This window comes from Varanus komodoensis, unplaced genomic scaffold (assembly GCF_004798865.1).
Source record: "Varanus komodoensis strain SLA01 unplaced genomic scaffold, ASM479886v1 scaffold1, whole genome shotgun sequence".
Taxonomy (NCBI): Eukaryota; Metazoa; Chordata; class Lepidosauria; order Squamata; family Varanidae; genus Varanus; species Varanus komodoensis.
In genome coordinates, this window is record NW_025335268.1 from 49,137,671 (window position 1) to 49,160,907 (window position 23,237).

The 23,237-nt window shown below is 42.8% G+C and overlaps 1 protein-coding gene across 8 annotated transcripts in view; it reads left to right on the top strand.

Annotated features, from left to right (window-relative positions):
• PTPRK (protein tyrosine phosphatase receptor type K) overlaps positions 1-23,237 on the top strand; it is a 363,911-nt gene that overhangs the window by 192,286 nt on the left and 148,388 nt on the right. For all 8 annotated transcript variants that reach the window (XM_044424851.1, XM_044424869.1, XM_044424876.1 and 5 more), the window contains one exon: positions 9,072-9,246. In XM_044424851.1, coding sequence (XP_044280786.1) covers positions 9,072-9,246 — 175 coding nt within the window. The remainder of the gene's footprint in view (positions 1-9,071; positions 9,247-23,237) is intronic.

The window sequence follows — 23,237 nt, forward strand, 5'->3', positions numbered from 1 at the left end:
GCTGCAGGTTCATTCCCTCCAGTCTCAATTCTGCAAATTATCTGTATGTCCAGTATTGCATCATTCTTCAGAAGAGATACCTCCTTATTACAGCTCTTGCACTGAGAGTATCTTTCCAAGGTTCTTTTTCTGTGCTGCTGATAATGTTTTCTAAAATAGCCTTTCTTCCTTTGATCACAACTGTCTAATACGAGTTGGAAACTTTTTGGAATTTCTTTGTGTCCAAAACAAATAGTCTGGACACAAACAGAAGGTCATACAACATTCTTGTGTGTTTCAATCATTGCCCTATACAAGTGGGTTTTTATGCATCTTACGTTATTTATTTATTACATTTTAAAATTGCGTAATAACTGAAATTCTCTAGGTGGTTTAGAAATTCCAACCATAAAATACAAGACAGTGATTTTTAAAAATGGTAACAGACATTGCACTTGCAAAAACACCTAATCTTCAGTAATTAGCATAGCCAGTGACTTAGAGTCATAGGAAATGCAGGCCGAAATATGTGGAGGGCCAAAAGTTGCACACCGTTGTTTCTAGGTAATGGGTTTTTACAGTTTCGGTTCTGGCATGTTATCACTAATCAAAGTTTAAACAAGCCACAGTTTCCTGAATTCAGATATCACTTAGAGGCTAGCTGGAAATCAGAAGTAGAGGTTTTCTCTCTCTTGATACAACATGTGAAAGAAAAGAAAGGTATGATTGAGTTCATGATTCAGAAACCTGTACAGGCTTGTCATGAAGCATAAAAAGTGGCTTCCCATTTAGCCTTTATGTTTTAAGGGCAAGATCACTGTGAGAAGTTAACAGGCTTTGGAAGAAAAGCTGCACCCACAGAATTTTCCTTATGTTTCAAACTGACTTTTTCAGACCTAGGACCCACCTCTGCAACAGTGTGCAATGTAGATCCATAACTCAGTTCAGTAAAAGCATTACACCATATAGTGAGCCATGGGAAAATAGGCTAAGTAGCACAAAACATTAAAGGAATGCTCTCTTGTTGTTAACAATACATGTGATGGTAATGTAGTCATGGTATTGTAGCTGACGTATGTGCACACATGACTTTCCATATTCATACTGGTCTATGCACAGCTCCCTAAACTCCCTTTCATTCTTCTAGTTGTCACTTCAGCGCAAGCTTGTAGTTCGCAGCCACAGTGTTGCAGACATTTGTAATGCTTGGCAGGAATGCATCACCCATCCTGGGTACAATGCCCTGAACTCTTTGGAGGAAAGGATGATGTAAATACAGCTAGTCACATATTGTGTAGTTGTACTTAGTCTTAACAGTATTTATATACTTTTATGCAGATTGAAAAATCATCTTTCTAAGAAAAATGAACAATTGGTTCTATAAAATCCTAAATGGATACCATCATGTACTTTTATTTGATTTATGTTGCAGGTGATCATTCATTGTGGGATAAACTTACATTTTTATGTACACAGAATCATCTTCCTCAGTCTGATGCTACCCAGCATTTTTAAAAAAAGTTTTCATGGTTAGATTTAATTCAGACTTTCGTGGTGGTCTGTATAATGCTAAAAGAATCTTTTGGCGATACTGCCTCATGGTAGCATTGGACAGTGGTCTCGTAGTTTTATTCTTTATACTGTCCCACTTGAGATTTTCTTGGGAACTCCCTGTGTTTGAGATTTTTCTTGTTGCTCAGCATCCCAACCTCTCAAGCCATCTATGCAATTTAGGTTTGAAAAAAGCCTTCCCTTCTGAGATAAATGGGATCATTTCCCCAGGCTCCTTAATTGTCCTTTGTTGTTTTACTTCGTAACCAATGCAAATGATAAATTCTTCCTCCACTGAGTTTAATTCCTCAGTTAACTAGGCCCTCCAGTGGAGAATAGCTAAGAGTCATAGAAGCCTCCTTTTGTAGCTGCCATTGTTATCTGTATAGATTCCCTCTGAGGATACCTAACTGCTGCTAACTGTTGTGCTACTTCTCAGAGAATGCTATTGTCAGATTCTTCACTGACTGCAAGGCTGTAGGACTCATCACTGACCACGTATAATCTTCTACAATTCCTTTCTTCTACTTTCTGTCACTTTGCAGCTCTGGTTTACACCTGTAGCAATTAGTGGGCTTCTATGAAATAAACTGGCTGAATCAGACAATTATATCTTGCTGAATAAGCTGAGTTTCCCCCACCCCCATTTTGTTATATGGTAAGATAACAGTGATCAAATAATCAACAATACTAACATTAAAAAGCATTTACGGAGGTTAGTTGAGATATTAACGCACATATTCTATGCATGTAGTGTCTGTTCCTCCCTTCCTGGCATGAACAATGAAACTGGGAAGCCTTTAAGCCATGGGTCCTCAAACTACGGCCCTGGGACAGATCTAGCCTGCCATGGCCTTCCATCCGGCCCGCACCGCCATTTGGCAGGGAGGTGGTGGCTTGCTCGCTTGGAGATAGTCTCTGAGCGAGCGAGCTGCTGCCACCGCCGCCTGCCTCCTGTAGGCACGCGCTTGCCACTGCCTCACAGCCCGCCATGTGAGGCTGCCTCACAGCCCACCACCTTCCATGCAGGCGGGAAGGTGGTGGCTCACTCACTCACTCGGAGATGGTTTTGGACTCACTGGGAGATCTCCGAGCGAGCAAGGCATCACCAGCACCTCACTGACCTGTGCCCCCAGGCACCCCCACCTCACCAGCCTGCGATGGTCACTGCAGCCTTTCAACTGGCCCCCTATTCAAAAAGTTTGAGGACCCCTGCTCTAAGCAATCACAGTTTTGTATTTTATCTAAACTGTAAAACCATGATTCCAGGAATCCTTGGAACAAGTCAGGATTTTAAGTCATGTTACGAGGTTGGAATAATAGCATATCTTTTTCTGAAGCTGGTAACCACAGGCTCTTGATTTGGTATGGACAGGATTTGGGAATTTAGAGGCATACAGTTGAGGGGTAATTTTAAATGAATATTTTGATGTGTTGTGCCTGGTTGGTTTACTCTTAGGGACATTGATTTTCTGAGCTTTTACTATTATTTCTGCTGTTTGTGCATAGTAAATATTTGCTGTAATTTTGAGACCCAGATAATAAACCTTCCTTTTATTTACAAAGCTGTTTGTTTCAGAAATAACAGCAGCAATTACAATAACAGGAAGATGTAGCCAAGACATAAAAGCATAAATAATGCAACATAAAGCAAAATTTACAACAATACTAGACTATGATATATCTTAACATTTGAGAATCTAAAATATGTAGAGGATTTTAAGATAAACATTAATATGCACAAACACATGAGAAAAAATGGTCTTTGTTTGGTAGAATACTTTTAGATGCCAGGAGAGCCTCACTTGGGCAGGACATTTCATTACTGTGGTACAGATTTTATCTTCTTGGGTTCCAAGATCACTGCAGATGGTGACTGCAGCCAAGAAATTAAAAGACGCTTGCTCCTGGGGAGGAAAGCTGTGTCAAATCTAGACAGCATACTAAAAAGCAGAGACATCACCCGGCTGAAAAAGTGTGTATAGTCAAGGCTATGGTTTTCCCAGTTGCAATGTATGGCTGTGAAAGTTGGACCATAAGGAAGGCTGAGCACCAAAGAATTGAGGCCTTTGAATTGTGGTGCTGGAGGAGACTCCTGCGAGTCCCTTGGACTGCAAGGCAATCAGACCAGTCAGTCCTAGAGGAGATCAACCCTGACTGCTCTTTAGAAGTCCAGATACTGACGATGAAACTCAAATACTTTGGCCACCTAATGAGAAGGAAGGACTCACTGGAGAAGAGCCTAATGCTGGGAACAATAGATGGCAAAAAGAAGAAGGTGACAGCAGAGAATGAGGTGGCCAGATGGAGTCACTGAAGCAGTCGGCATGAGCTTAGTTGGACTCTGGCAGATGGTCGAGGACAGGAAGGCCTGCAGGAATGTTGTCCATGGGGTCACGATGGGTTGGACACGACTTTCCGACTAAACAAAAACAAACAAACAAACTTCCAAAAAGGCGTTCTTCAGTAGTTAGCCACTTCTGCTTGCTTATGCCACCTGGAAAAGTTGATCTTAGGTTGAATTTTTTTATTTTTTAGGTTGAAATTTTTTATTTAAATAAAAACATACTACAGATTAAATAAAAACATATTACTAGGGATTGGGTAAGTCCTGGGTAGGTATTGGGAGGAACAGATCCTTCTGTTAATTGTCCCAAGTCATTAAGGACTTGAAGGTTCAAAGCCAGAACTTTGTACTTTGTCCAGAAATCAACTGGAAGCCACTGCAAATAAAAAATCACTGCTGTACTGTGACCAGCCTCTCTTGTTGTGTTGTTTTGGCCCAACTGAAGCTTTTGCTGGCATGTACAACACATCCAAATGAGACCACCAGAGCATGGGTGGCTGTACCAATGCTGTGTGTATCCAGAGAAGGGCTGCAGGTGGTATTTCAGCCTGAGCTAATAAAAATCTGTCTGAGTCACGTGTTTCTAGTCTCAGTGCTAGATCTGTCAGCATGTCCAAAGTGTGAACCCGACCCTTAGGAACTATGTAACCCTCTCCAGAACTTGCCTGAGCAGATGAACCACCCTTTAATAGTACAGCTGTCTTGGATTGCACGTCAGTATATTGGCCTTCATCCAGTATATTACCATGGCTGACCACTTATCTGGAACATCCACTGCCTCGCCTGGATTTGATGAAAAGGAGGAAGAAAGACGGAGAGAGATGGGCATCATCTGCATATTGGTGATACCTCAACTCAAACCTTTGGTTAATCTGCCAGTGGTTTTATATCATTGTTAAACAGCATGGGGAATAAAGTAGAGGCTCCTGAAAGGTTGCTGGAAGGATAGAGCAACCAATGCTACTACTATAAAGGATCTACAGCACTGAATACAATCAGCCTATTCTGAGAAATGTCATGAAAATAACTGTAGTTCTGTATAGTTTTCTTTGTGTGTTCTGTGACAGATTATAATGCATCTGTTTAGAAGGTTTGTTTCAGTAGCTGTTGCTTGGTAACAAATCTTGAAGTGGAAAAGAGAGACGAGTGATTTTGATATATACAGGTAGGGCCTGCATCAGGTAAATTCAACTTTCTAGACCAAATTCAACTTTGGTTGGTCTAGAAAATATCAGAATAGTAAACTAATACATAGTTGACAGGAAGTTGGTAAGTTGGTAGTCTGAGGGAAAATCTGTTTATTTTGGTTTGCAGCAGAAGAATTAGAGAATTGCTGAGGGAAACATGAGCTGCTGAGTCTTTGTATTAAGCTGTTCCTTGGCTTAATAACCTTAAATGGCTACTGAAAATAAGTAGCAGGGAGCAGAGTTGGTATCATGCAGAAGGATGCACCAATACCTGCATTCTAAAGTGTCAGCACACAATTAGGACATTCTCTGGGGAGAAAACGAAGCTGCCATAGCGAGCAAGAGAGGAAGGAATTGGAACTTGCAGGAATGTGAGCCAGCTGTGTTGTCTCCGGGGAGGCCTTGTTTGCTGAGCCAGAAGTGGAGCAAATACCATCTAAAACCAGTAGCCTGAAGCTTCATCAAAAAATAAGAGTGTTCTCCAGGGAAAGGAAGAATCTGGGATCTTACCATCCACTAGGTAATTCTCCCCTCCCAGTTTATTTTGCTGGATTGTGAACCATACTTCTCAAAGAAGGTGGGGAGACACTGGGGGTGGGAACAAGGAGTAAGAATGTAAGGGGAAGGGACACATTCATTAAGATCTTGGCCAGATGCATTGCACAGATTCCTTGGTGGGGTGGGGGATAGGACTGAGAGGGCATGGGGGCCTCAGTCAGTGTAAGGAAGAAAATATGGAAGGAGGGCTTCCCAGTTAATAGTGGAAGGAAGTTCTTTAGTCCCTGAAATAGAAGCATTTGAGAGCCAGTGTGGAATAGTGGTTAGAGTGTTGGGACTGAGACTTGGGAGATCTGGGTTTTAGTCCCCGCTTAGCCATGAACTTCACTGAGGGACTTTGGATCAGTCACAGATCACCAGTCTAACCATAATGCTCAGCCTTACAGGGTTGATGCTGTGAGGATAACATGGAGAGGAGGAGAACACCTTCCTTGGGTTCCATGCAGGGTACAAACAACCAAGAAGTGGTTTCCCTAGGGGTGTTAGCAGTGCCAAGAGCAAGAGTTTCCTATGCCAATCCAAAAGGATATCACGGTTGACATAAAGGCTGCTAAGGGATTGAAAAATCAACAGGATTGCACTCAGCATAGATCATCCCACAAGGTAACCAAAGCAATTTCAATTGCAAAGCCAGTTCTGAAATCAGATGGAAATGAATTTAGAAAGTCTGTACAATCCTAGAATCCTAGATGGTCCTTGACCATCTGCTCAAGCATGACCAGGAAAACTAGCTTTTACTTTTTTCTTGGATACTATTGCATAGGTATCCCAGCCTTGCCTCTCATTTTAAATCATATCTCTATGAAGTGGCGTTCAAATCCCTTAGCAGCCTCAATGCTGTCTGTAGAGTAAGTAGGATAAAAGGAAATTAAATTGATTTTCACAATATAAACTTTTATTACAAAATCAGGCAGTCTTTCCAATAACACTGCTGTTGATAAACATGATGGAATGGCTTTCAAACACTCTTCATGAACTGCTCAAATCTTTCCAGAAAAACAGAAGACAGTTTTCATAACTTTTAACTAGCAGTTGCTTCTTACTGAAAGCTCTGAAGTATATCTTGATATATTTAGTTTAAATTAAAATTAAGAGCGTCATTATGCATGTGAGGTAGATTTGAAAATTGGTTAATTTTAGGGAGAAACTAAAAGATAATAGCAAACCATTGGTATGCACGTTTTAAGACCTTGAGGAGTTCTGTTGCAGTACTCTGATTCATACATATGCTGCAAGAAAAATACAGGCAGTCCCCGAGTTATGGATGTCCAAATTATGAACAACCTTACTTATGAACAAACTGCTATATAGCCTTTTAATTTTAAAAAATTCCTACAGAAAATTCTACTCACCATAGAGAGGAAGGAAAGGGAGAGAGTGACAGCCTTCCCAAGCATGACCATAGAGTTAGAAGAAGTGAAAGGGGAGAGAAGGGAGGGCCTCCAAAGCATCACCATAGAGAGCAAGTGGAAGTGGAGAGATGATGGCCTCCAAATCAGGACTTCCTGCCCTGTCCATTCAGAGAGAGAAATCTCTCCAGCATAGCCTTGCTGCAAAAAGGAGACACTGGTGAGTTGGGAGTGGTGTAGAGATACAGTTTTTCCACTTTCATATGGGTCCAGCATGCCTAACACCCATGAATCAGGCAACTCTACATGACTTGACTTACATATAAATTCGACTGAAAGACAAATTTCTGTTTTCTCAGGAACGGAACATGTTTGTAACCTGGGGTCAGCCTGTAAACTATAATATAATACTCCTGCTGGATCAGACCAAAGGCAGATCAGGTCTAGCATCCTTGTTCCTGCAGTGGCCAACCGTATACCTATAAGAACCCTATCTACTTTCTGCACACCCACAGAATTATTATATACTTCTACCACCTGTCTCCACTTTTACTCATCTTTTCCTTCTTAACCTAAATAGACCCAAACTTTTCCTTGTGGAGATGTAACCCATTCAACTTTGCAACTTCAAGGCCATGGCTTCCTTTATGGATTCCATCCAGCAGTCTTCCCTTTCGTTTACTGCCTTCAATTATTCCTAACAGAATTTGAATAATAGCATTACCATATTGGAACCTTGACTCTTTGGATCAGTTTTTCTTGGAGTTATGTTTTCTTTGTGTTCTAATTGTGCTGTGGTGTATGTGCCATTTCCACCAGTATCGGCAGCCCTGTGTCCCATTTTCCTCTCTGCTTGTATGACAGAATATCTGACATAATGGCATTGTTTTCCTGATCTATTCTAAACCAGGGATGAAGAAAAACCACATTCCAGAGACATCATTTCAGTGGAAATATTCAATTCAGTGTTAGTTTAACATACATTATTTTGCACTAGTGCAAGCTACCTTTGGTGCAACACCAATAGCTGTCATGATGGCTTTCCCTGCTAATATAGGATACTGTCCCATGTGTTTGACTGTATCATTCAAGGGGAAGAGAACAGTAAGAAATGTGGCTGTTTTCCAAAAACATACTATTCAGTGTTTAGTTCTGCCTTAAATAACAGGATTTTGTGGACATAAGAAGGTATAGCCATGGAAAATTTACATACTTTAGGAGTTTGTAATTTTGTAGATTGCTTCCTTGATTTTCTACATTCACTCTCTGTAGTAAGGAGTTAAGTCTTCCAAGACTTGCTATTGTGTACATTTTTATTGTTTCTTTCCTAATTCCACTAAATTTCCCGTTTATAGGTTTCAGTCACCCATATGTACAGTTCAAAACATCCCACCAATCCTGGCAATATTAGCTGATTGTTAACACAAACTGCTTCAAATTAACAGGTGTGGTCCCGTGCTTAGAATATACAGGAATGCTTTGCCATTTTGCAATATCATTATTATTACGTTCCATATCCTGCCTTTTTTCTTCATCTGAGAATCCCATGGTAGCTTACATAGCTCTGTGTTATGCTCACAACAACAGCCCTGTGAGGTGGGTTAGGCTGAACCTGATTGACTGGCCCAAAGTCACCCAGTGAATATTATGCCACCTTCTGCTTCCTATATAACTCTTTCATAAGGATTGGCATTTTGCTGTGGTTACCCTTTCCTTCAGGTGCCAATTTATACAAAGCACTCATATCATTTGTGTGTGGGTGCTTTGCTTTACATGTTTGACCAGAAAAATATATATTGCATGCTATTTTTAAAACAGCACCACAAGCATCTACTACATTGGGAAAATCTCTGCCTATTCAGATCAGTTCAGTGTGAAAGAGATTATTTAAATCTTGTCAGTTTCCTTCAGAAAAGGAATATTTGAACATTTCATATGGTGAATTAACAATTTGAGTTAATGAAGTCCTCCTCCAAAAAGTTGTGAGAGTTAGCACATGTTTGTGAAATTTGGTGTCATTTTAATAACTTGTCAGAATGCTTGTATAAAATGGAACATTTTAATCACCCAAACTTTTTTGTGGCTTTTTATTGTTTTCAGAGACGGAATGGGGAAGATATTCCAGTGGCCCAAACTAAAAACATAAATCACAGACGATTTGCAGCCACTTTTAAACTCCAGGAAGTGACAAAAACAGACCAGGATTTATATCGGTGTGTCACTCAGTCTGAGAGAGGATCTGGAGTCTCCAACTTTGCTCAACTTATTGTTCGAGGTAAGATGTCTTTACTGGGTTGTTGAGAGATTCATTCTTGACTCTTGTTCTGCCACTATGTTCCATCAAGATTTATGCAGAAAGTTAATTCTCCTACTGGGTTGTAGATGGATGTAGAGGAGATAAAAGAGCATCTCGTGTGGAAGAATGCAAGCATTTTTAAAAGCATCATGACTTGGTGCATTCAGGTTCTATATTTCCAAATACTCCGTTTGCATATCACAAATCTTAGTGTATCAGTTTAAAGCTTGAGTAGATAGAGTTCCTTACTCACTGTTATATTTGAAAAGCAATATGCAGTAGTAGTGTTTTCTTGTTTGTCTGGATAACCACCAAATAAACCTCGTTAGTCAAAATCATACCCTCAGGGAGGAACTACCCTGGTGTTAAAACTGTGCTGAAAATTAACTATAGTGACAGGTCCTATATCTCAATGGCACTTTAAAGCTGACATCCTGCTACATGGATACAAAAGATGGTAATTTTAAAGGAAATTTTTGGGCCACTGATATGAATTGCCTTTAATAAGAGCTGGCATAGTATTGCCCATTGTCAAAGATGACCCAGGGGTAAGAGTTTATTAGTGCATTTCTTCCTAAACCGAAAGTGACAGGGCATGCTTAAGGTCTTTTTGTTGCTGTTTGGAATGGATGAAAATTTCAGTCTAGAGTTCTCATGCTGAAGAGTATCGATCTATATGCTCTCTCAGCCGCAGGAAGGAAAAAAAGATAGGGTGAAACCCAATTTACTTTGTCATGTCTTGAGTATTGCTTCCATATCATTTTGAGTAATGAGAATATCTTCAGCTTGTAGAAGACAAACTTTGACAATACTGGTTATTAGTGAATGGGAGATGAATAACAGCAGCTGTTGATAAAAAGTATTAGAATTGCTTATGTTCAATTGCTGGTGTAGGTTAGATAGAATGTATGTACAGAGGTCACATTTCAGTAGTTAGAATTGCTAAGCCACCACAGATGTTGAAAATAGGTAGGGAAAATGTTGAGATAAAAACATATTTCATTGTTGAAATAATCATATTGATATATTGTTCTCTTCATAATTTCGACATGAAAAGTTTCACAAAGAATTGTCTAGGAGGAGGAAGTTGCATGCAGTACTAGTGCACTTTGACTCTAAGATATGGCCATTTCCCATTTGGGCTAAGAATTGTCTTAGTATTCATAGTAACTTGATATTGAGTGCAATTCTTCATTAAAGTTTATAGAGGACATGGGATAACTCAGTGTACTTTATTCTTTTTATTTCTCTTTTATTTTATTTTTAAGAAAAAATCACATGGATCAATCTTTCTTGTGTGTATAAATCTTTGCTGGATCATGGAATTTTATTTTGTTTTCTTTATACATGAATTGTCTCATCTTAAGGTTATGAAGATCTGGTTGGTCTGTGATTACTTGCATTTATTTGTTTTTAGAAACATAGAAACAGAGCGAGTCAGAAGGGGTCTCCCGGTCCATCTAGTCTGATCTCTGGCACCAGCCGGCTCCACTCACGACATGCCCACCATGTGGACATCTAGCCTATCCTTGAACACCCACACTGACGGGGCCTCAGCAACCTCTCGTGGAAGCCCATTCCACACCCTCGGGGTCCTAACTGTCAGGAAGTGCTTCCTGGTATCCAAATGGAACCTTGGCTCCCTGAGCTTTGCTCCGTTGGAGTGCATCCTGCCTTCCTCTGCAGGGGAGAACAGGTCTCTACCCATCTCCTTGTGACATCCCCTCACATACCTGTATGTCGCCAACATATCCTCTCTGAGTCTCCTCTTCTCCAGGCTGAAGAGACCCAGTTCCCTCAGTCTCGCCTCATACAGCATCCCCTGCAAACCGGCCACCAACCTTGTGGCCCTACGCTGCACTGACTCCAACCTGGCTATATCCTTTCTGTAATGTGGGGCCCAAAACTGAACACAATACTCCAGTTGCAGGCGCACCAGAGTCGTGTAGAGTGGTAGTAATACCTCTCTTGATCTAGAAGCCACACTTCTGGCTATGCAACCAAGGGTGACGTTCGCCCTCTTGACCACTGCATCACACTGCTGACTCATGTTTAGCCTGCAGTCAACCAGTACCCCGAGGTCCCTTTCACAAGTGCTGCTCTCCAGTCACTTGTCACCTAACCTGTACTTATGACACCTATTCCTATGCCCCAAGTGCAACCCCTTGCACTTATCCACATTGAACGCCATCCCGTTGTCTCCTGCCCACTTACATAGTCTGTCTAGATCCTTTTGGATCTGGAGTACCTGCTCCTCAGTTGTGGCCACTGCTCCAGTTTTAGTGTTATCTGCGAATTTGATCAGCAGACTGTTCACCCCTTCTTCCATGTCGTTAATGAAAGGATTAAACAGGATCGGCCCCAGGACAGAGCCCTGGGGGACCCTGCTTGTCACTGGCCGCCATCCCGATGATTCCCCACTAATGGTTACCTTCTGCTTTCAGTCAGTCAACCATGCCCTAACCCACCGGGCAGTGCTTTGGTGTATCCCAAAACTCCCCAGTTTCTCCACCAGGATATCATGGGGCACTTTGTCAAAGGCCTTGCTGAAATCCAGGTATACCACATCCACTGCATCCCCTCCATCTAGCCATCTCGAAACCTTGTCATAGAATTCCACAAGGTTTGTCTGGCAGGACCTGTTTTTGCGGAAGCTGTGTTGTGTGGCTGTCAGCCTCCCTCCCCTATCTAGCATCACTAGATCTCTCTCTATTATGAGCCTTTCCATTGTTTTTCCTACAATGGACATAAGGCTAAACCGTCTATAATTCCCCATGTCCTTTCTACTACCCTTTTTGAAAATTGGGACCACTGATGCCACCCTCCAGTCCTCTGGAACTTCACCCGTTCTCCATGAGGTCTCAAAAATGGAGGCCAGCGGGTGTGAGAGAACCCCTGCCAACTCGCTAAGTACTCTCGGGTGTAACCCATCAGGGCCTGGCGCCTTTGTAATGTCCAATTCCCTGAGGAGCCCCTCGACTTCAAGGGGGGTGACTCTAATCTGTGCCCCTAAGTCCCCAGCCTCATCTAATCTCCTATGCGGATATCCCCCGTCCTGCTTTGGGGAGAACACAGAGGCAAAATAGTCATTTAGCATCTGTGCCTGTTCCCTCATATCAGTCACTGCATCTCCTTCCTCCTTATTTAGTGGTCCCACCACTTGTCTCCCCTTCCTCTTCCTATTTACATGCTGCAAGAAGCCCTTTTTGTTGCTCTTGATATTCTTGTCAAGTCTCAGCTTGTAATCAGCCTTAGCCTTGCGAAGAATCCTTCTGCAACGGGCCTCCTCCTCCCGGTATACCCTTTTTGTTTATTTCCCCCAGTACCCATTTCCTACGGAGGTTTCCCTTTCGTATAATCCCTCTACCCACCTCCTCCTTCCTCCCATGCTCCCTGGTACCTGGCCCCTCTCTGTAGGAGTCCTGTCAGTCCCTGCAGTATCTCTAAAACCCTGCTCCCAGAGCCCTGATCCTCCCCCAACACTTGTCCAGTGCAGACACGTTACTGGGGGCCTGAACCCACCTCCCTGGCTCAGTTTAAAGTCTTCCGGACGAAGCTTGCTAGAGCATCTCCAAAGGACCTTTTCCCCATCCTCGTGAGGTGTAACCCATCCCTTGCCAGAAGTCCATTGGCAAGAAAACGAGTGCTGTGGTCGAGGAACCTGAAGCGTTCCTTCTGGCACCGCACCCTAAGCCAGTCATTCACCTCGGAGGCCCTCCTGTCCCTTCCTGGCCCAAATCCCCGGACAGGTAAGATTGACGAGAAGGCCACTTGGGCCTTCAGCTCCCTGAGTTTCTTCCCCAAGGCCTCAAAGTCCCTGGTGGTCCCAACCACATCTGCCTGGCCACATCGTCTGTGCCCACATGGATCACCAGGAGCGGCTGGTGACCCCCCCGGAGCAAAGAAGATGCTCCACTTTGTCCTTCACATGCCAGATGCGTGCACCCGGCAGGCAGCAAACCTCCCTTGTCTCCAGGTTGGGGCGGCACACTGCCGCCTCAGTGCCCCTCAGTAGGGAGTCCCCAACAACAATCACCCGCCGCCGTACCTTCCCGGTGCTTGTGGGCGGCCGTGCCCTGGCCCTCGCCTCTCCTGCAGCAGCCCCCTTGCTGCCTGACATCCCAGGCTGGGGATCCTGCTGGTCCCCCGAGGCCTCATCAGTCCCAGCCTACCCAAGTGGAGAGAACCTGTTTCCCAGCTCCAGATTGGTGCCAGGAGAAGGAGGAGGCCGTGCTGGCCTCCTCCTCCTGTGGGTGACATACCTCCATGTCTCTGCAGCTGCTCCTCCCGTGGTCTCTCCCTCAACCCTCTGTCCGGAGGGGGCCTGCTCCTGGGGGGCCTGGAGAGCTCTCTCGGCCCTCAGGCACCTCACCTCCTCTTCTAGCAGGGTCAGCATCTTGCACCAAGGGCAAGTGTATCCCTGCCTCTCCTGGGAGAGAAGGGCAAACATGTCGCAGCTCTCGCAGTGGACAGCAACACCCGTGACTTCCGCCAAGGCCATCTCCTGGTCTGCCATTGGGAACCCTTCTGAGACCTTACCTTGGTCCCCTGCCTTGTTAGTCCTGCAGCTCCTCTCACTCGCCCAGTTCTCCCAGACAAAAACCACTCGCACATACACACACACGGATAAAATAAACTTAAATGTAAATTGGAAGAAAAACAAAGCACAGCACAAACAAAACAAACAAGCAAACAATCAAACCTCTGTGTCTCAGGGAAGGGAGTCTCCGGACAGCCCGGGCTGCAGACAAGGGACACCACCCTTCCTCTCTGCTGCTCCTGGCCCACTGCTCTGCTGCCCAGCTCCTGCCTTGCCTTCGCCAGTCCCCTGGACACTCAGCACTCTCTCCCAGCCTGTGCCTCTGCTGCTCTGCTGCTCTGCCAAGAGGCCAGAGCCAAATGAGAAAGAAATGACTGAAGACACTTATTTTAAAAAGGTCTATTGTCAGTAAAACCAGTTCTGATCCTGACATACAGCATTTAGAATGGCACTTAGTCTGTTATGCAGGGTGTGTTTGTCAGACTTGAGGCTGATAGTTTTGACATTAGTATTTGGCAATTTCTCCCTTGTTTATGTTTAGATTTCCAGTGTGGGAAACACCAATGTCAGAAGCATTCCTAAAGTAGGAAATAGAAACTTCAGTGCCTCAGTAATAAGATAAGATGTAACATTATGACAAACCTATCAAAAGGATGCTCCTAGTCTGCTACAGAGTTTGTGACAGTTACAAGAGATCTTTCTGAGCTGATGTGCTCATGAGATGAAAATGTCCTATTAGGGTGTGTCAGTGCAGAAGGTTAGTCTGCCAATACAAATTGTGATCAATTGATTATTTATATGGATTACTTACTGCCTTTAACTGCTTTTTGGTGGGGGGCTAAATTGCTCACGTTTGTGGGCCAGGTGATAGCAAAACCCACCAACAGCAGTGGCTGCAGCCACGAGCCTCAAGGTCGTGCCCTGTCTTCTCACACATTTCGCCCTTTTCTGCCACTCTGAACACATGGGCCTTGGCTGGATCAGGGATAAGCAGTCACTGCCAATGTTGTCCAAACCCTAGCCTTGAACAGTGTGAGCTACTGCAAGCCACTGGGCTGGCCCCAGGAAGAGCAGCTACCCCTCCCTGAATAGGTGGAAGTCCCTGACTTAAACTCTCCCCCTCTTATAAATGCAGTTGGCAAAGGCTGCTATTTATGGTGATGATGTACTGGCAGCAATGCAGAAAGCATTGCGGGTGGGGAGAAGGATGGGGTTGCTTTGAACCGCCCAGAGACCTTTGGCTGTTGGGTGATATAGGGATAAAATAAAATCAGTAATGGTAAATATTGTAGCCTCAGCTTCCCAGATTGTTCCAGTGGTTCCCAGACAGTGGCTCAACTCTGTCCTGTTGCTGCTTCTAATCTTCCTGTGCCAGCCCCAAAGAAGTATTCCTGTTGCATGCAGGTAGGCGGATTAAAGTAGTGCTGTTACCAAGGCAACCCTCATTGAGCCAAGAGCTCTTTGACATATCATGTGTCTGCCTCATATTCCCATTCTTCCTAGAGAGCCAAAGAGCCTGGGCTCCAGTGTTTTCACATATACAGCTGTGAGGTTCTTTTAAATTACATACAGACATTTGTCACCCTCAAGGACGTGATGCTGTAAATAATATTTGTCTAAATGTCACCTCAGAGACCATTTTAAAATATAAATTAGTTGTGTTCTGAAGGGTGGTGGGGATATTTTCAGGGGAAGACACATTTCCAGGTAAAGATGGTACCTCAGTGCATTGGCAGTTTTCTTGGAGTAATTTTATGCTTTAGACATACAACTTTTTACACTAAAGATCACTGCTGCTTCACCAAGATTTTACTGCAGATCATCTAAAAGTAACGTGTTGTATACGGCATCAATTCTTTCTGATGATTTAATAGGTAGATGACCAAACAAGTTTTGCAAACACCTGGAGCTTATTGATGGAATCTAGATATGGGTTGTGTCCTCTCCTTCTCCCCCCGCCCCCGCCACAGAGAGAGAGAGAGAGAGAGACAGACAGAGACAGATAGACTTGAGTTACTTGTGCTGCTTTGGTTATCAGAAAGTCTTTAGTTTTTATGTTCTGAAAATAAAAGCAGTTTCATAGGCTATGTGTTTGGAAACTATGTGCTTTTTTCACTTTCTTGCTATATTCCTAAGAATAAAGAGAGAATTCTAATACAATACCAATTGCTCATTGCATACCATTTGCTCCATGTGAACCCCCATAGGTGTCCAGAAGGGGTGGCAACTGGGGAAATTTGCACAAAGAAAGCGTGACTTTGCCTAAATCCATTTGCACACCATTGCAGATCAAGGCCCGCAACAACACATCTGCCCCAGGCAGATGTGTTCCCTTGGACAGCCCTGTATATTTCAGTGCACTGCCCTCTCATCTATTGCTCCCTGATGTGCTTCTAAAGGCAATGGTCCACTGCTGATCTCAAAAAATAAGTAGGCTCACACTGGAAGAGGTGGTCCCTGGAAGGTGGGTCCCAAGCTTTGTTTAAGCAGCACTTTGAATTGCACTCAGAAATGAACTGGCAGCCAGTGCAGCTGCTATAATAAAGTTGCTTCATATCTTAGAAGTCCAGTGAAGGCATTTAGATCTGAAAATAAATTATATGCAACAGAGTAAAACCATTAACCTAATCCAACTATTATACTAGGAATTTGTAATTTCTCCTATAGGAGCATTGAATGTGTTAATACTCTGCTCAGTTTGTCCAAGAAATATTTGACAAGAAATTAACTTAGGTTTATAGGTGTACTTAAACACAACTGTTTATTACTTTTCTCTGATGCTGATGTAATTTTTAATTGACCAATTTTCCATTGATGGGTTTCTTTAAAATGAAATGCGTGGGTGGAAAAATCAAGAGTATTCTAACTTAGTCAATACTGGAATTAGGCTTCCATGACATTTATTTAAATGATCCTTAGCTGCCATTCACTGATGGGTACAAAAGAAAAATCTACTAGGTTTGACATCTCTGTAGTGTCATGCGGGATTGTTAAGAACTGATTTGATGACTGGATTGGTTGGCCGATGTATGGTAATGATGGAAAGGGAAGCTGTTTGGAATTCAACCTAGATGGTAGAAAATGCAAGATGTCAGTGCAGTCATATATTAAAAAGAATTTGAATTGGAAACAGAATCCCAGCCTGCCACTGGGGGCATTTTGATCATTTTGATTTATTAAACTTTTATAGCAGCTTTCAGATGAAGCTGAATTACTATACTTAATCTTGGGTGGTTTATGGTCTACTGAGATTTTGAAACAGAGATTGTTGAAATGATTAATTCGGGGTTAATAATAATTTTCTCTTTTCAGTGTCAGGGTGCATGCACATTGAATATATACCTTTAAGCATCTAATGGTGTCAGATTGAGATGGCAACAGTCTGAAGTGTTGGATACTTTGCATGGTTCCAAACGTTATTTTCTTTAAAATACTGGGTGTCTCTACTAGCTGCACAGTATGCTTGCAGTTTTAAATATAGGATGATATGGGTGCATCAATATAAAATATACAGCCATAACATATATTCTTATCGCAAAATGGAAAGAAGAAGAAAAGTGACTTTTTACCTACAGCAAAATCTGAATGCTGCCTAGTGATGATATTTCTGATCATCTCTCTTCCTCAGTCTCCACAGATAGGCTTTCCAGGTTCTGCGCACAGCAATAAAAAGAAATCAATTACTATTAGAGTGGCACTCTAGGTTAGAGGCATTAGGGGTTCACACTTGGTTTTGCAGCAGGGAGATGATACTTTGCTTCAAATCAGCCATGATGCAAAAGATGGATGAGACAGAGTTCAAGGAGCAGTAATGTGAGGGTCCAGCACTATCATTCCAAGCTGTCTCAGCAACATGATGGATGACTCGGTGGCAAGAAGCTATAATGCTTGATGATGAAAGATTCATTTCCAGAACCTGAGCTACTGTAGTGACTACCTGCTAGTTCTCTAGCATCACGATGATCCTGGATTTGTTATGAGGATCTAAATTACTGTCCTGAAGCAAGGAACCAGGATGTTCAATTAAGAGCCCCAGTATTTCTGGCAGCTGCTAATGAAGAAGGTAGCATATCAGACACTGTTGCTTATTGTAGATGTAATTACCTCATATTTATGTGTAGTACTTGTTGATGGAATCTGGTAAGCTTATGCTAATATGGTAGGTAATTTGTTACCTCTAGAAATCACTCTCTGTGTGCCTCCTGGTCATTATTATGAACATGATAAACGATTTTGCCCATGAGGTGTAAATGAAAATGAAATGGATAATTGGATGCTATATCTAAAATGCAGCTGAAACAGTTTTCCTATTATAATTATTTTTTCCCTTTGGTTTGAAATAAGGTGATTTGCCATGTATCAGTGACCTTTAATCATCTTGGCTTCTGTATTATTTAAGAATAAGCTTTAAAGAGATGGCACAAGGCTCACCTAGACTAGCTCATCTAAGTCCTTCTCAAACACTTTGCAAATTTGGTTGCAATAATTCACAGGCAACGACTAATCATGGCTTTTCTAACATTCCTTATAAAATTGCACATTCATTGTTCATCTGAAGTTGGACAGTGTTTCTATCAGGCATAGGACCAGTGCAGTTACATAGCCTGCCATAAATAAAGTGCTCGGCAGTTTAATTCAGTTTAATACTGGATTCCGTTTAATCTAGAGCGTGTCCAGGCTAGGATTACCACTAGTGTGGGCACAGTGGTGAGCCATAGCGAAAAATGCTGTTGGCAAAAGACTACAACCTCATAATATCCCTTATCCCTTAGTCATAATCAATAGTTCTCTGGTATTGCAGTTCTGTACCAGTCCACATAATGATAACGATTTGGTTGTAGCTTGCTATGACTATAGCAGCAGTTTCCCATCTTCTTAAGCAATGTATATTGTGCTCGGTGTAACAAGTATGTATTATGTTATGTTTTCAAATATCAGTATATCAGACAGACAGACAGACAGACAGACAGAAGACAGGAGAGCCAGTGTAGTGTGTTGGATAGACTGCTGGGAACGTGGGATATCTGGGTCCTGGACCCTACTCAGCCATGAAGGTCAGTGGGTGACTTTGGGACAGTCACAAACTCTCAGCCCAATCTACCTCACAGAGTTCTTGCTGGGAGGACAAAACTGAGCTGTGTGCCGCTCTTCATTTCTCATAAGAGGGAAAAAGGGAGGATATAATTGCAAAATATTGCTGCTGCTACTACTAATATAATACATATCCATGTATTAGTTATGTCACTAGATTTAAAGAACAGATTGTGGTAGCTGTATGACCCTTTCATATTTCTCTGAATAACTTATTAATATTTCAACTCGAATGATGAGAATGTCAAGAATTGGAATACTGGGAAATCTGTTTATTCTGAAAGATGGACAGGAGAGCAAAATAATAGTCCTAATTTGTAAGCAAGCAAATAATATCTTAGCAATTGTAATTCATCGCTATTGCTAAGATTTTATATTGGATTACCAAGATAGAAGAGCAGGTGTTTATGGAGTCATGGGTGTGTTTTACAGGCATATCTTAGTATTTCTGAACTCCAGAATACAGAACTGGAAACATAATAGATATGGGTAAAGAGTGTTTATTTGTTTTATATCCTCCCTTTCCACTAAAAAGTGCTCAAAGCAGTTGACAAATACAAAGTGAATATAACATAATTTAAACCACATTAATCAAAGGACAGCTTTCTTGGATTAAGATGGAAAGGAGAGATGAAGTTTGTTCATGAGCATAATGGTGGCACTGAACCCCCAGACTCTAGGTGACCTCTCCAGCATTTTTATGCATATGTTAAATAGCATGGTAGACAATATGGAAGCCTGTGAAACACCATTCCCCAACCTTTCCTAATGTGCTGCTCTTCAGTGGTTCAGCTCTAAGCTGCCATAGCCAGAATAGCCAATTTGGGAAAGTTTGTACTCCAACCTGTCTGGAAAGTACAAGATTTTTTTTCTTCATTTTTATGCCACTTAAGTGAGGAAGGTTGCTGTGGGCAATGGCATTGGACTGAACAGGAGTTCCCACCCCCAGCATAAACTTTTGAAATTATACCTCCAAGAAAGACATGAACCACCATAAAGCAGAGCAGCCTATTTACCAAGGGAGTCCAGAAGATTACTGTGGTCGATAATATTGAACGCCTATGAGTAGTCCAGCAGAACTAATAGGGATACACTACCCCTGTCCATTTCCTGACAGAGATTGTTCACCCAGGCAGCCAAAGCAGTCTTTATCTAATATCAGGCCTGAAGTTAGATTAAGAGGTAATCTGGCAAAGACAACTAGATAACCTGCCTCATCCAGGAATGTTTGGAGCCAATATTCAACAACATACCCTAACATTTTGCCCAAGACAGATTATGAGCAGGCTAGAATTGAGTCAATTGGCCTGATCAAAACACATCTTATTATAAAGTGGTGTTTACCTTATCAGTTCAGTCAGTAACCCTCCTCCAGTCTCCTTCACATCTCCAGAGATCCTGGGCTGTAATCAACATCACTGGGCTGTAAATGGAAAGATAGTTATTGCAAATGGACAAACAAGCCAAAGTTATATCCATTGGACCTATATCATCTATTTATCCATGTTGGCATGGATATGAACTGTGTGTGCCAATTGGTCAAAATATCCATTGAATGGGCTTGTTTTCTTTTCTTGTATGGCCAGGTGTTTGACCACTTGAGAAAGCTCATCTGGACACAACCATATACAGATAAAATGGTAGTGCAGAAAAATAATTGGCCACCAGATGGAGGAGACCTTCAGATCCCTCTACCCTTTGTCAGAAATTCTGAATTTCTGCTAATATCCATGATAGCCATCATACCATTCATTTCATATTGCAGTTAACATTCACTTGCACCATAAAAACTGAATATGTAGAAAAGGAGATGTGAAAACAGCACTTTCATATAGTTTTTAGCTGTTATACCTGGGCTGCATGGAACTATGTCTCTCCCTATCTGCCTATACTTTCCTTTATTTTCCCTGGACAAAAGCAGTTTCAGGAGGCAGAAAGCAAGAAGCAGATGTATTTTGTTAGGAGAAAGGGTTAGACTGCTTCATTGGCTGCTGTGTACAAAGGTTTCTGAATTTTTCATGATTTATTCTTGTATTCCCTGAAAGCAGTCCCCTCTATGGTCTGTAGAGGGCTAGGACAACTTTCGTTTTAAACTGGTTTCTTCCTTGCTGTTCCTCTTCATGATCGCAAGGTACAGGGCAGTAGAACATTGACAAAGGTCAATATTCTACCCCTTATCCCATCTAGCTGCCAAGGTAGAACATTATTACCTTGTCACTTCCTCCTTGTTCACTTAATGCTTAACAGCTGGGAATTCTGAAGCATGAAAAATTGAACATGATACCTTTATTGACACAGAAGCAGCAGTAATCATGCAGAATATCTGGTTTCTTTGAAAAACAGGGAAATGTTGCCCTTTCATGGTTGCCTCTATATGGATTTTCCCAGGCAGTCCTAACCTGACAGCATCTCTCACAGTCATTGGTCTGAATATCAGTGGAATAATTGCTTCAAACTTATTTCATTTCCTACCTCATTGCTGCTCTTCTTCATTCAGGCCTTTGCACATATCAATCATGAAGAAGAAAGAAATATAATTCTCAATACAGGGTCAGGGTGAAGGAAGTGATCAAAAATCCAGTTCCAAGCCTGGATTTTTTCCAGACCTACATGCTTGCTTGCTTTTCAGACAGTGTTGTGATAAATGCAAGTCCAAAGCGATGCTTAGAAACAAGATCAGGATAGCGGTGATTTAAAAAAAGGGGTCTTAAAGTAGAGCTGGTTTACACAAGTGCAGCAGGCCATACCCAAAACCAGAATAAAGATTAAGCAGCAAACCTGAATATTATGCTAATTTTTACTAGATTACACAGCTTGGAACTGCAATATTTATTATTATTATTTATTTAAAACATTTCTATGCTGCCCCATCACAATAAGCCTCGGGGCGGCTCACAACATCAATAAATAAACCATACAATAAAACCCCAGTGCCATAAAACCTCAATAAAACCTCAGTGCATTCTCGGCTAAAAATTAAAAAAAAAACTAGTTAAATAAATAAATTAACAATTAAAATAAGTTTTAAATAAAAAGGTCTTAGCCTGGCGCTGAAAAACAAATAACGACGGCACCAGGCAGACCTCTCTGGGGAGCACATTCCATATGGGGCGCCACCACAGAGAAAGCCCTCCTCCAGGTATTCACCCTCCTGATGTCATTCACAGATGGTTCCCGGAGGAGGGCATATGCTGCTGACCTCAAGGAGTGGGAGGGCATATATGGGAGCAAGCGTTCCTTTAAGTATCCAGGTCCCAAACCGTTTAGGGCTTTATAGGTCATAACCAACACCTTGAATCGGGCCCAGACTTCAATCGGGAGCCAGTGGAGCTGACGGAGAACTGGGGTTATATGAGAACAACGCCCAGTCCCCGTCAGCAACCTGGCAGCTCTATTCTGCACCAATTGAAGTATCCGGACTGTCTTCAAGGGTAGCCTCACGTAGAGCGTGTTACAGAAATCTAATCGGGAAGTTACCAGCGCGTGTGTCACTGTAGCCAGGCAGTCATTCTCTAGGAAGGGACGCAGCTGATGGATCAGCCGAAGCTGAAGGAAGGCGCTCCTCACCACCGCTGTCACCTGGGCTTCCAGAGACAGCTCAGGGTTGAGGAGCACTGCTAAGCTGCGAACGCTGTCCCTCAGAGGGAGTGCAACCCCATTTAGGACAAGGCCCAAGTCCCCCATCCCAAGGTCCGAACCGCCCACCAACAGGACCTCCGTCTTGTCTGGATTGAGCTTCAGTTTATTGGCCCTCATCCAGCCCATTACCTCGACCAGGCACCGGTTCAGCACAGCCACTGCCTCACCTGGATTGGTAGAAAACGAGAGGTAGAGCTGGGTATCATCAGCGTACTGATGATTCTGCAGCCCACACCTCCTGATGACCTATCCCAGTGGTTCATGTAGATGTTAAAAAGCAAAGGGGACAAAATGGACCCCTGCGGAACTCCATGGCATAGCTGCCATGGCGCAGAGCCATAGTCCCCCAGCACCACCTTCTGGAATCGGCCATTGAGATAAGAGCAGAACCACCGTCACGCGGTGCCTCCAACTCCCAATCCCGCCAGCCTATCCAGAAGGATACCATGGTCGATGGTATCGAAAGCCGCTGAGAGGTCCAGGAGAACTAACAGGGACGCACTCCCCCGTCTCTCTCCCTGCACAGGTCATCATACAGGGCGACCAAGGCAGATTCAGTGCCATACCCAGGTCTGAAGCCAGACTGAAATGGGTCCAGATAATCAGTTTCATCCAAGAGTGCTTGGAGTTGTCCCGCCACCACCCGCTCTAGTACCTTGCCCAGGAACGGGATGTTGGCCACCGGTCTATAATTGGTGGC